This window comes from Zingiber officinale, chromosome 2A (genome assembly GCF_018446385.1).
Source record: "Zingiber officinale cultivar Zhangliang chromosome 2A, Zo_v1.1, whole genome shotgun sequence".
In the NCBI taxonomy this organism is placed as follows: Eukaryota; Viridiplantae; Streptophyta; class Magnoliopsida; order Zingiberales; family Zingiberaceae; genus Zingiber; species Zingiber officinale.
In genome coordinates this window covers 128932015-128946621 of record NC_055988.1, presented here as the reverse complement: position 1 = coordinate 128946621, position 14607 = coordinate 128932015, and the positions used below count along the sequence as shown (strand labels likewise).

Below are 14607 nucleotides of genomic sequence, written 5' to 3'. Positions count from 1 at the left end.
ATCTTGCAAAAGTTTGTGGCTTTGGCCCAAGAAAATGAAGATGTGAAGAAACACCTATCTAAAGCAGACACGCCCGACAGTTCTTCTAGCTTGAGCCAAGCAAGTCAGGCTCAACTAGAATGGACCCAAGTAGAAAAAGAGTTTCAAGAGGTTCGGGCGAAGAACCAAACTGACGTCGAGCGGGCACAGAAAGCCAAAGTTGTCCTAAAAACCTCGAAAGAGAGGCTTCGCTCAGAGACTGCTCGCCAAGCAAATATACTGACCAAGCTCGACGAGAAGACTGTCGAAATCTAGTGCATGGCTGCCCAACTGAAAGACTCGAAGGCTATCCATGTTGCGGAGCTTGCGATCCAAACTCAATTGGTGGGTGAATGGCAATAGAGGGTGGACGCCCAAGAAACTGAGCTGGAGACCCTTCGGGCAAACTTAGAGGCTGATCAGGCTGCTATGAATGCTAGCAAATATGATGTAGTAGGTCTTTTAACAGAGCTGAGAGTTGCTCGGGTGGAACTCACTTCTTATCAAAAAGAGAAAAAATGATTGGTTTGAAGCATAAAAGAAAATCCTCTTAGCGTCAAAAGATTTCAACATGTCAATTGTCGATTTCATCGTCAATGCTCTTAGTTTTGGAGTCGACGGTGCGATCAAGCAGCTACAAGAAAAAGGCTACCTACCATCCACTCCCCCCGCCAACTTCTTGGACCATCAAAAAGCACCCACCTGATTTTTTTTATCTATTTTAAAGTAGTCTTTTTGTACTTCCCGATGAATAGCGGTAGTCTATAGTTTTGCTCTCTATGTGATCAAGATCTTCACCCATAATATATTTGAAATTATGTTTGGTTGTTCTACTTGTTCATTTGTGACTGCTTATCTCCTTGCGTCTTGTTGTTTTAAAAGAGAACCTAAAGTTTCCACCTATCTTTTACTGGGCCGAGCACAATTTCCTAGTCCGGTGTGTGATAGAACTTTAGATAAGAACAATCTCTTAGACATGCAGGACCGAGACTGACTAGACCAAACCCGACTAGTCTCTAAGACTCGGATAGACTTTTAAGTCAATTGGTTCCTTAAGCGCTTGAAAAAGGTGGAGGAGTAAGAGACCTGCCTTCACTTAAGGCCAACCAGTCCTTAAGGGATCTTAGTGTTAGCCGCTTAGTGACAAGGGCAAATCTGCCTTGGTATAAGTACCAACTTTTTTTTGATAATGATATACTTGTTCCATCCATCGTAATTGTGCACTTCTTACTGGTGGCACATGTCTTCCAACCTTACTTTCTGGCATAACAATCAGCTCCCAATTTTCTAGGATCATGTCACCTCGCCCTCTGATCCAGTGGCCATGATCATTAGTCTGCTTTCTCATTTTCCTAATCCAACGATCCACATTAAAAGGGATATTTAAAGAATTTCCTTAGAGAACCCATTAAAGACCCTAAACCCTTCGTCTTCATCATCTTCTTCCTCCTAGAGTTCCAAACTTGTGATTTCCAACGACCTTGTCTCTTCTCCATTATCTCCATCTTACTCTCGCTATTTGAATCCTTTTCTTAGCCCTCCTGATCACTACTTCTGGTATGGCTTATACCCACCTAGTTTCCCAATTCCTCAATATAGATCTCGATGATATTCGGTACAACTATGACATTCCTCTCTCTTTGCATATCATGGTACCAACTGCACAGGCTCATCCCCACCTTCCTCCTCCATATTATATAGCTTTCTTTAAGGAGCAAATGCAGGTAGGCCTACGATTCCCTCTCCCTTCGTTTATCATCGAGGTAAGTTAGTACTTTCACATTCCTCTTCAATAACTAACTCATGTAATATGCGGGGCATTCATTGTGTTCGGCCTATTTGAGGTTCCTCTCTTCCTCCGTTTATTTCACTACTTTTATCCCCAATAAGTGGTCGAAGGTTGTTTTCACTTTGTTTCCCAGACAAAACACAGTCTTTATGAGAAATTCATGGCACAAGGCAGCGATTGGAAAAATAATTACTTTTTCATTTGCCTGCCAAATCCAGTTTCCTGGCCACATGTTTGGCAACAAAGCCTCCAGCCTGCACCCACCATGGGCGGCATCGATAAAGAACCCTCTCTTAGCAGGGCTATATCAAAATTAACTAGACTTAGCTTTGATATTTCGGTGCTGCTTCAAGAAGAGCAGTTATATATGTACGGATTGAGTCCAGCTAGATTCGAGCTGGCCCTCTCCTTTGGTAAGACTCGTATTCATTTTTTTTACTTAGCTTCAAATAATATTTTCCTACAGTTGCGTTTAACAAGTATCATGAGTGCAGCCGAGACCATATCTAGAGCCTTCCTCTTTAGTGGAGCTTGGGTAAATAAAGATACCCTAAACCTACTAGGCAAGGAGATTTGGGAGAAGCATGAGTTCGAGCTAGTGGCCTCAATTCCCAGCATTCCTCAAATAACAACAACTCTCTCTAAGTCTAACGAATCCAATGTCCTGCTCACCAAAAGATACCACTCGAGTGCTCTAGTCATATTCGAATGATCCACACCCAGGCGACTGCCTATTGAGCTTCTGACTTCCTTTGCTCAGGGAAAGAAACCAATGCGTGTGGCTCACTCTCCGCCCAGACCTTCTATTCTCAAACCACCTAGTGCTTCTCCTGTGCCTTCCTCCACTCGACAACCACGGATGACCGAGGAAATTTATCATCCTATATCACCCATCCGTCTGTCCCAACCGTCCGGCTCTAGTCGAGGCATTTCCATGAGGCCAAGCTCTTTTGCCAAACCATAATGCTAATTTAAATCCTCTTTCGACTTTCCCTCTAAACAAGGAAGTGCCTCCGTTCCTCCCTCCAATAGGGGTTTGAAGCTACGAGGTCCCTTAGTTGAGCCTTGGGCAGATGTAAGGAAACACCCAAGGGACCTTTCAAATCAAGAGCACGCAGATGAGTACGCTTGGGCTATCACCTTGGCAAGTTTGTGCTATTTCTTCCAACAAATGAGCCTTTTTCTGACAACTTTTCTCAATGTTGTTCGTTTTTAGTTCTATGTCTCAAGGTTAAGCATAATCCACCTAGTGGTGGACCTGAAGAGGGATGATAAAATCTTAAAGGAGCGTGTCTAGGAATTGAAACTTTTTGCCTCCAACCCGAGGGAGGAGGCGGCCCGGTTATAGGAGGTAGAATTCCAAGAGGGGCTATTAGCTTGCATGGAACAAACTTTGAGAGAGTCTCAACAGCTGGGGGAGTCTTGCCAAGAGGATAAAAGAAAGTTAGAATCTCTATTGGCTGCTAGTGAGTATAAGGTTCATGCGAAAGTGGCCTTAAAAACTAAAGCATTGTCAGACTTAACTAGGTAGACAACGTTGTTACAAGAGCTAAAGGCTTCCCTTGCTTCAGGATTTGTTGAGCTACTTAGAGAAATATCTTCCAGAGACATGCAGATCTTGGAACAACAAGGTAACCTAGACACCCAAGAAGCCCGGTTGGAATCCCTACAAGTCGAACTAGACACCTCCAAGTCTAAGCTATTATTTTACAAGGTTGAAGAGGACAACCATTTCGAGGTCAGGGGAAAAACCTACCTTGAATCCCAAGAATTTGGTGGGATCTTTGGGAATCAGATTGCAACCACCCTCACTCTAGGGGCTGAAGGGACAATTCAATAGTTGTGTGAGGGTGGCTACCTTTTAGCTGAACCTCCCAAGAGATTTATAGACAGACAATGACTATAAGTGAGCATACTCTCACGACCAACGACCTCTCAATCAGGATTTCAAATTCTCGCCCCAGCGCGAGTTATAAGTGAGCATGCTCTCACGACCAACGACCTTTCAGTCGGGATTCCAGACTCTCACCCCAGCGCGAGCTATAAGTGAGCATGATCTCACGACCAACGACCTCTCGATCGGGATTCCAGACTCACTCCAACGTGAGTTATAATTGAGCATCCTCTTACGCTTCTAGACTCTCATCCCAGCGCGAGTTATAAGTGAACATGCTCTTACACTTCCAGACTCTCGTCCAACGCGAATTATAAGTGAGCATGCTCTCATGCCTCCAGACACTCGCCCCAACACGAGTAATAAGTGAGCATACTCTCATGACCAACGACCTCCTGGTCAGGATTCCAGACTTTCGCCCCAGTGCAAGTTATAAGTGAGCATGCTCTCAGGACCCAACGACCTCCGGGTCAGGATTCCATACTCTCGCCCTAGTGTGAGTTATAAGTGAGCATTCTCTCACACTTCCAGACTCTCACCCCAGAGCGAGTTATAAGTGAGCATGCTCTCACGCCTCCAAACTCTCACCCCAGCGTGAGTTATAAGTGAGCATGCTCTCATGACCAGCGACCTTGTAACAACCCAAATTTCCTCATTTTGAGCCCCAAAAATAATTCAAAAATATTTAGAAATACTTTAGAAATACTTTAGAAATATTCTAGAGATTTTTAGAAATTTTTAGAGTATTTTTATGTAATTTTTGGAGGTTTTTTGGTATTTTTACTAGACGAAAGAAGTTTCGACAAAAAAATGTCCAAGCCGAGACTCAAACCCGCAACCCTAACCAGATCCAAGCCTTAAGCAAGGCGCAGTTAACCAAGTGTTCATGCGGATGTTATTAATAAGAAGGGAAGCGAAATATATATAAGCAATAGTAGTTAACAGAATATTAAGGTTATAAGAAGAGAACTTAGGACTTGATTGTGATTACCCGTGACCTAATTCTTTCTCCCTTCTTCCTCTTCATGCGTGCGCCGATTCTGCCCGAGCGAAGGAAAACGAAGCCCTAGCTTCATCTCTGGCAGCCGACCGAAGGGGATTTCCGTGAGCTCTTCTCGTCAAGAAGGACCCGTGAGCATGAAGAGAGGCCACGATTTCAAGAGACCCGAACCCTAGAAGTCTTCCTTCTTCGGTTGTAAGTCCAAGAACACGAAGGGTAAGTTGCTACTCACCTGCAGTAGGATAGCTCCGAGGTTTAATCCTTGATTCTCTCCTTGTTCCCGAAGCTTTGCATAAGTTTCCTCGCTTTCTCTGTTTTCGGATCATGCTGCACAGATTTGCTTATGTGCTGTGTTTTTTTTATTTCTGCGGAGGCATGCTTAAGAACCCTGTACAAAATTAAACATGCTAGGGATTTAGTTTTCTAGTTTTGATTGTTCCTTCTTTGTATTCGGTACATACTATACAGAATTAACTTACTAGGGATTTAGTTTCCTACTTTATTTTTGGAATATGCTATACAGGATAGGAGATTTTAATGTAATTTCTAGTATTGGTGAGCAATCTGAAGGGGGGTATGTCAAGGCTACGGGTTGTTAAAGTGTTTAATGATTTGGTGAAGTGTTCAGGATTTCTAGTGCAGGTTCTGTTGGGGATATGTATACCTGGACAAATAAAAGAATATGGAAGAGGTTAGATAGGGTTATAATGTCTCTCTCTTGGAATGAAAAGGGTTTAGTTGGTGCTATGTTCATGGGCACAAATGGTCTCTTCTGAGTTTACTGCTTAGTTCCGGTTTGAGCTATGCATTGGGAATAAACAGCTTTAGTTTTAGGAGTATCCAGTTAGATCTTTAGTAGTTTATTAGACTAGCAGTTTGAATTTCTGTGGAGTAGTTCGGATTCAAGTTAGCTTCATGTGTGGATTCCTTTCTTTTTAGATGGCTCTATCTCTTTAGATTGTCCTATTCTTGGGATGGTTGTGGTGTTGTTTCGGATTCAACTTGGCAAGCATTTATTCCATAGTAGATGTAGAGTTGAGCTTTCTAGGATTTCCGAATGTGATTTCCGTGAACGCTGCTTGTTTCTTTTGGTTTAGAGATGTTCTTTACATGGTAAGTTAAGTTAGAGAAATCTTTAGGTAAGATCTTGTTATAGAAGCATAATTTTAGGCTATAAGGTTTTGATCCTTTAACTATGCCAGATCTTGTTCGGTTCTGTTTATGTTTCATTGAATGGATTTGGAGTTGTGAATTCGATTTGTGTTTTCTCCTTGAAACCATGATGGTGTTGCCAGTTACTTTCCTGGTTGCCATTCGACGAATAAGAACAGCCTTTGAGGTTTGCTATGTATTAGGATTTGTACAGTTTCTGTTCATTCCTTTAAATATGCAGTTATAGTTTTAAGTTTAGCATGTTAGTTTCAGATTTCATGAAAACATTTCAGATGTAGATTTTCAGTTTTAGTTTATATATATATCTATGCAACGAACTGCCTTTTATTCCAAGTATATAGTTAGATTTTTCTTTAAGCTTTTAGTTTCCCTTTGTTCTGTTATTAGGTAATGAACATAGAATGGCTTGGATTAAGTATTGGTTTATTAGGCTAATTGGAGGTTGATCGAAAGTGATTTTGGTTTATTTTATAATGAAGTAGGTAGTGTAATCTCTTTAGTGCAGAAGTGTGGATGAAAGAGTGAAGATGAGCATATGTAATATGTTGTAATATGTTGTTTTGGTGAGTATCATGTATTAAGACTATAGATGATTTGAATTGATGTAATGAATTTAACAGGTGAGAAGTATGTGAGTAACTTAGATATGCAAGTAGTAACTTCAGAGTAGAAGTTTAGTTTAGAAGATGAGAAAAGAGATTTATATGTTGATCAATATAGATTTTATACTAAGAATTCCTTTCTGACCATAAATTTAATGGCATAATTGATGTTCAGAATTAAAGTAATTGGATGTGTCAATATCAAGGATTCCATTTGGTCTCAGCCGGTTACTAGAATCTGAAATTCTAGGTTTATAATTGCCATGTGAGAATTTTAGTGCAGTTTGGATCTCCTTGAAGTGCAGAATTTTAATGCAGTTGAAATCTCCTTGTAGTGCAGAATTTTAGTGCAGTTTAGATCTCCTTGTAGTGTAGAATTTTAGTGCAGATTTTTATTAAGTATTAGTGTGCAGATTTTTATTAAGCATTAGTGTGCAGATTTTTATTAAGCATTTGTGTGCAGATTTTTATTTAACATTGCAAATGCAGATTTCTGTTAAGAATTGCAGTACAGAATTTTGTTAAGCATTGTAGTGAAGATTTGCTTTAAGTATTTAGTTTCTTTAGTAGTGCAGATTTTTTCTAATAGATAGTTTATGGATAGCATTATAGAACAAGGCTTTAGATTTCCCTTAAATATGCATGATTGTGTGTTACCTAGTTGATTTCACTTATAGATGCATATGAAAAAAAAATACCCTAATAGTATTTTTAGTTTAAGAAAAGTATAAGGAAGATAAAGAAAAGAAAGAAAAAGGCCAAGGCCTTAAATAGATCCCAAAGTCAAGACTTTAGGGATTTTGGCACACAAGGTGCTTATTAAAATGCCAAGGCATTTAAAGAAGAAGTAATTAAGATATTTTACTTTGAAGAGGCTAGTACCCGACTTCTGAGGTTGTCGTTAAACAAATCTAGGTGTCCAATTCTGAGGTCTTGGCCCTGGTAGACCGAGGTATGCTCTTTTAGGATTGGTGGCTCACTACCCCAACCTATTAGGGAACGCGCATAAGATGGTACTATGTCTGGGCCTAAGAGAAGTTGATTACTATTTTGAAATATTATAAGTATAAGTTTTTGAATAAGTAAAATAAGTTTCACAGAAGTATAAAAGTATTAAAGAATAAGTTTAGAACAAATGAAATAAGTTTCACTTTGTTTTAAAATCAGCAAGTTTAGCTTTCTTTTATGCTAGCATGTTATTTAGATTTGCTTACTTTTATTTGCTATTAGAAGAGCATGAGTAGCTTTACATGTTTAGCATTTCAGTATGTTTGATTCCTTTACTATTAGATGAGCATGAGTAGTCTTCAGTAAGCATTCAGTTAGTTCATGTTATAGATATATGTACATGCATATCGAGATTTTTGTGAGTTAGATAGCGCTTACTAAGCATTTTGCTTATAGATTACATTTCCTCTTACTGCAGATACAGGAAAGGAAAAGATTTAGCAAAGGAAGACGACAAGGTGGCACGGATGGTGTGTGATGCCAGGACTATGGGAGAGACTTGGGACATTATTAAGTTTCCGTATTTTAGTGATTAATAAATATTTGAGATTGTATCTTACATTCCAGGTCATTTGAGTTCATTCTTGTTTTGGATTGTATGCTGAGATGAGTTTTGTTTAATAAGTAGTTATTTTAGTGTTTGACACTTATTTAACTGCGTGAGAGTTTGTTATATGTTCCAACCACCTGTGGTTGATATATACTATGTTTGTATCTCAGTTTATGGTCACCGGTACAGGGGAGACTCTGTCGAAATTTTTTGGTAGGGACTCCTTGTGGTTTCGATCATACTGATTAAGTAGAGTTAGAAGTTAAGTAACGGTCACCTTAGAGAGTAGTAAAGAAGGTGGGTCGTTACAGACCTCTCGGTCGGGATTCTAGATTCTTGCTCCAGCGCGAGTTATAAGTGAGCATGCTCTCATGACCTAACAACCTAACGACCTCCCGGGCGGGCTTCCAGACTCTCATCCTAGTATAAGTTATAAGCAAGCATACTCTTGTTGGTTGGTCCTAAGAAGATCGTGTCGGTTCCACTGTACAAAAATTTTGTACAAGTGTCGAACTTTTCCTAACAACTTATTGTGTTCTTTAGAAATTAAATTTGGAATCACAAACGGAACTTAACATTATTAATTCCAAATTTAACTTATCTGTTCTTAATGGTTTAGACTTAGATCGCAAATGATGCTTAACATTATTGATCCAAACCCACCTATGTTATAAATTCAATTAAATATTAATTTCTAAAATTGACTTCCAGGTTAAACATGGCGAGGCACTAGGCCTTCTTGGATATGGAAGCAACCACCACTTCCTAGACAAAGCCTTCAAAGAAATTTAATATTTAATTTCCTTATATAACTCTAGGTTTAACCAAAAGGAACAATCGAATCACAATATCGAAAAACAAAACAAAAGAAACACAACATCGAATATCTAATCCGAAAATCTAGAATCACTAGCCTCTTGTGTTTGGAATTCATGCAAAGAAAAACTAGTATGATGCGAAAAATAATTACTAGTTATACCTTTCTTTGCAAGTAAACAACCTCTTGATCTCCTACCATATTCCTCTTCTTATCTCGGCCGTTGTGTGGGCAACGATCTACCGAGATGAGAACCACCCAAGCCCTTCTTCTTCTTCACCAAGTTTCGGCCACCAAAGCTCCTCCAAGGATGTAGAGGTTCGGCCACCACCACCAAGCTCCAAAGGATGCTAGAAACAAAACCTCCTTTCTCTCTTTCTTCTCCTAGCTTGAACCGGCCACCAAGGATTCCTCTTGTGTTGATGCCGCCGGCCACAAAGGAGGAAGAGAAGAGGAGAAGAGCTAGAAACAATGGCCGACCACCATCAAGGAAGAGAGGGAGGAAAAATAGAATAGAGTTGTTAGCCATAAAGGCACCCCTACCCCCTCTCACTACAACAAAATCCTCATTCAACAACACTGAAAAGACAACAGTTTTATGCCAAAGCGTTGTTGTTTTGCCTTTTAACAACGGTTTTAACAAAAACCGTTGTCTTTTAGCAGTTTTTTTGGCCTACGACAACGGTTTTTAAAAACCGTTGTCTATTTATGTTTTTTTGGGGCTACGACAACGGTTTTTAAAGGCTACGACAACAGTTTTTGAAAACTGTTGTTTATGTACGCTTTTTTGGAGTTATGACAACGGTTTTTGAAAATCGTTGTCTATTAAGTGATGTTAAATACCGGTGTTTTTTTTTCTTCGCCGTTGCCCTTCGCCGTTTTTCCCCTTCGCCATTTTTTACTGCCGCTTTTTTCTTTCCCTCTCCCCGAAATTTGTTTGCCGCCGCATTCCCCCCCTTACCTTCTTTATCCCTAAGCATTTTCGTTCCTCTTTTCGCACAATCTCTCGCTCACGGATGCCCGACTACCTCCTATTTTACCACAACATCATCTTCCTCTTCGTCATTTTCTCCCTCGCGCCGCTCCTGCTCGCCCTCATCGAACTCGGCTTCCCTGCCTCCGTCTCCTCTTTCAAGATCCAAAGCAAGATCCGCCTCCCGCCGACCTCCTTCTTCCAGTACTATAAGGACGTCATGCGGGTGTTCCTCCTCGTTGTCGACCCGCTTCAACTCTCCTCTTACCCCCACCATCAAGGTCCCTTCTTGATTCCTTAGGGTTGCACTGCAGTTTGATCTATTTTCTGGGGAGAAAAAACCTCTTTATTAGTTCAATAACAAGTAGGTGCTTACTTAGTGATACACGAAGCAGTTGTAACCCGGCGATTGCTTCTAATATTATCTAGGTTTGACTGCATGTGTTTGACTTTTTTGGGTGATAATCAAATATTTCCTCAATTTATTGGTTATCCTTCTAGATTATGGAGATTAAATTTCAAGTTTTCACCTTTTTTTAGGTTTCATTTTCAAGTGTTCGTTCACTTTTGAACAAATTGAGAACCGACTGTACTTTGGAACAACCTACTGTTTTACTATCTACTTTTTTTTTCTACAAGTTTGGTCTTGAGATTGATTGTTGTTGCAGGTGTTACAAGCTGTGAGAAGTGGTGGAATCTTCAATTTTGGTAGCAAAAAATTTAGAGCAGTATGCCGTGGTTGAGTCTATCGGTGGATGTTTACCGTAGACTGATTTCTTTGAACTTGTATTGTAGGGTGATTCTGTAAATCATGTCTTCTTCCTCTGTTTTTTTTTTCCATTTAGCATGTCAGGTATTAAAATTCCCTTTCCTTGACAAGCTCTCTTGAATTAGTTCTAGTTTACTTGTTTAGGCATCAAAGGCCTCTTCCATTTGAGATACCAAGCACCCCAAGGTTTTCTTGCGCTCCTTCTCCATCTTACCTACTAAATCTGCAACTCTTTTCTTGTTCAAGTATCGTTTGTGTTCCTTTCCTTTTACATTAATATTTGTCAATTTTCCATAGTTTTCACTTTTAGATCTTTTAAGCATCTAATGACAAGTGCAGATTGGTTAGCACTGAGAGTGCTCTCTTTTGTTTATGAAAAATGATCATTATAATTTGATGATTGCTATGATTGCTATGATCTTATTTATACGATTTTTCTATGCTGTATTCTGTAAATGGTCTCATATGTTGTTAAAATTCTTTCTAGTTTTCACTCTTGTCTTTCTTTAGGCTCGGAAACAAGGTGGTGCGGACTTATTTATATGCTATGCTGGGGTTCAGCTGCGAGAAGCTGTTGTAGCAAAATCCGATTGGCTTGCCTTCGATTTTGAAGAACTACTGAGCTCTTTGCAATAACATAAGGTTTGTTATGCCCTATTTGTTTAATTTTTTTGAATTCTTTATCAGTGTTCTAAAACTGCTTTATCGACATATAATTGGCCTGTGTCTTAGTTCATGGTTATATTCCATGAGGTTGGCTAAAGTTGCAATAATTGTTCTTATTTTCTTCCAGTTTTAACACTTGTCTATAATTATGTTTATGTTCCTGTGGAAATCATTTTCCTGGAGAATGAAAATAGTTGACTGTGTTTTAGTTTACCAATATGTGGAGTTGCATAAACGATTTTTCTGTACTGCATTCTGTAAATGGTCTCATATGGTGTTAAAATTCTTTCTAGTTTTGTAGATAATTCTTTGTTTAACTTTAAATAGTTTTAAATTATTTTCAATTCAGGCAATAAAACCTGTGTGCAATTGTTGTGTGATGAAAGTAAAATTACCCACTAATCCTAATCCTTCTAGCTACATGTCCATTGGAAAGATCAATAGGCATGAATATGAACTCATCCCCTGTGTGTCATAAGCTATTATTAGAAGACACGTGTCCATCATGCAAAACCAAATCCTAAAGTACATTACTGTGGTTGAGTTCCATCTCACCTCTCGTGGGTAGAAAGAATAAGAGAAAAGTAAAGGGAAAATATTTGCTTTATTGATTTATTATTATAGCTAACGATCTTATTTATACAAATTGTCTAGTGATATATAGAAAATGTTTTGACAAATATGGTGTTAGTGAATATGGTATGAAATCTCAGCAATCATAGAAACAATAATAGTTATGGATTAATAAAAACAGTAACGATAGGTGAATATATGATTGCTTAAATTTAATTGGTTCATGTTTTTTAGCTCTGAAGTTTATTATGCACTGAGGTTTTTCTCTAAATGAAGCACTGATTTTGAAAACCGTCATTATATGCGCTATTCTTTAACTTGTTGGACAATAGTTCACTTTTAAATCCATTGGTATAGCATTCTAACTAAATTGAAAATGGAAGATCTACCTTTTTATAAGGTGTTACAACATGATAGCGATATAAGCTGCCACCTGTCTTCACTTGCATTCATTTGATCAAGTTTAACACAGAAAAGTGAGTTGAATCTGGTTTCATCTTGCCTCACATTGATAGCAATTTGACTCAAGTAAGTTTTACAATAGCTTTTTTATATAACTATACTTACATGTTAGATTTCCCCTTGAATTGTTGTCAATCAATAGAATAATGATGCAGTATTTTTGTCAATACAAAAATACATATTTTTTTTTGTACTAAGTTTTTAGTTGAAACTATATATGGGATTATCAAAAAGAATAATTTTTTTATTACATGTTAGAGATGATGATCTTTATTACTGATATTTCCTTGTTTTTCTTGTTCAGATTATATTTGTGTCTGATTTTATTTCATTTACAAATTTCATTTGCAGGTCTTCGGATAAACCTTCCTGAAACTTTCTCCTTGTATCAAAAATTGTATACGGTCAAGAGTTACTAGTGCTTCAGATAAAGATGAACTCTTCTAATATATGTTTATATTTTGCAAGTTCTATTGACAAAGTTTCCTAGCATGCCACCAACGTTTCAAGTAACATCAAATGTTTTCCAGGATTTGACAATTACAAGTAATATTCACTCAACAATATATATTTCTTTATCTATTTTTTTCATAATTAATTAAATGCATTAGTTGAACTGTGGTGAACTTTTGGAATTGGCTTATCTATGTTGATCATGTTTCTTCATTCATTTGGTAGTTTGATATCAACCAGATGACACGATCTGGCGGATTTAGCTTAGGAGGAACTTTTCAATCTAGCCTTCAGCAACAGCAACTGCATACTACCACAACCCATAGTTTGAGCCTGCCAAGGGTCTTTATAAAACATTTGGTTCTTCATGGTTTGATGAATCTGCCAAGGGGGAGCTTGAGTACTGCAGTCCAACATGTTATTATGCCAAAACACCACCACCTCTACATGTAAGCTTTTATGTTGTGGTTTTATTTGCCGATATGAATGGGGTACTTGAAGAGTATGTGATTTATCAAATATGTTATTGTGGTTGTAGCAACTGCATTTCTCTAAATTTCAGCTTTCAACCTTGTTTTATGTCTTCTACAGGTATTATATTCTTTCCCTTTTTTTTTTTTTGGTGCTTTGCTCACATACTTTGCTTCACAAAAATCCAGAATGTTGGAAAAGGTTGACATGGAAGAATTAGCAAGTGAGAAAGAGGAGTTCAATGAAATTCTACAAGTTGAAGATTTTGATGGGGCTTGAGTTGACAATAATTACTTGCAATCCTACATGGCATGAACCACCATCACAAGTTTCTAGTATTTTGACAATTGTTCATTAGTTGTAAATGAAGTTTATTTGTATTGGGATAAATTTTATTTGAATATTAGACATGTTTTTTCTTTTGTGATTGTAATATAATTCTTGTATAAGTAACATTTTGAATGACATTGATATGGGAAATATTCTTTCTTTTGTGATTATGACTCTTTATTATATATTTATATTGAAATATGATATATTGGTATTAAAAGATAATAATTTAAAAGACAATGATCTAAAACCGTTGTTGTTGTTTATCACCCTCAAAGACAATGGTTAAAAACCGTTGTCAAAGCCCCAAAAACGGTTGTAAACTAGCAGTGTTAATAAAAATTGCTCTAAACAACAACGGTTTTAAACCGTTGTCTTTTCATTCAAAGACAACGGTTTAAAACCGTTGTAAAACTGTTGTCTTTTCATTCAAAAGACAACGGTTTAAAACCGTTGTCGTAGCCTCCATTTTTAACAACACTGCCAGTTACAACGGTTTTAAAGGGCCTACGACAACGGTTTTTAACCGTTGTCTTTTAATGTTTTTGTTGTAGTGTCTTTTATAATCCTTGGTCTTGGCAAATAAGGAAAAAATTAAATAAAACCTTCCTTATTATCTTTTCCATGAAAAGGAAAATTTAATTGATTAAAATCAATTTCCTTTTCTTAAATATCATGGACTGCCACCTAAAGAGCTCCAAATTAGGCAAGTTTTAAACACAAAATTAAAACTTCCTGATTTGTTTCCGAAAATTTTTAAATTAAAATTTTTCTAATAATTTTTTCCTTTCATGGTTGGTTATAAAAGAAAATTTTATAAATTAAAATCTTTCTTTTAAACATATGGATGATTTCCAAAAAGGAAAGTTATCTTTAAAATTAAAATCTCCTTTCAATCTACAAATAAGGAAAGATATCAAATCTTTTCTTAATCTTTTATAGAAACTTATAAAAGGAAATATTTAATTTAAAAACTCTCTTTTTAAATTATGAACATGGTTACAAAAAAGGAAAGTTTTACCAAAATTAAAATATCCTTTCAATCTACAAATAAGGAAA

General features: G+C 37.5%; 1 protein-coding gene across 2 annotated transcripts; it reads left to right on the top strand.

Annotated features, from left to right (window-relative positions):
• The first annotated feature begins 9802 nt into the window (after positions 1-9802).
• Positions 9803-13431, top strand: LOC122040012 (very-long-chain aldehyde decarbonylase GL1-10-like). 2 transcript variants are annotated; one of them, XR_006128474.1, is made up of 5 exons: positions 9803-10105; positions 10493-10552; positions 11104-11235; positions 12646-12840; positions 12973-13431. XR_006128474.1 is itself a non-coding variant. In XM_042599401.1 (2 exons), exons 1-2 carry the CDS (start codon positions 9868-9870, stop codon positions 11202-11204), a joined length of 339 nt encoding a protein of 112 aa, XP_042455335.1. In that variant the 5' UTR covers positions 9803-9867; the 3' UTR covers positions 11205-11351. The 2 variants fall into 2 exon arrangements, 1 of the variants encoding a protein (XP_042455335.1); XM_042599401.1 differs by lacking the exons at positions 10493-10552; positions 12646-12840; positions 12973-13431 and having other exon boundaries at positions 11104-11351.
• Positions 13432-14607: the final 1176 nt, after the last annotated feature.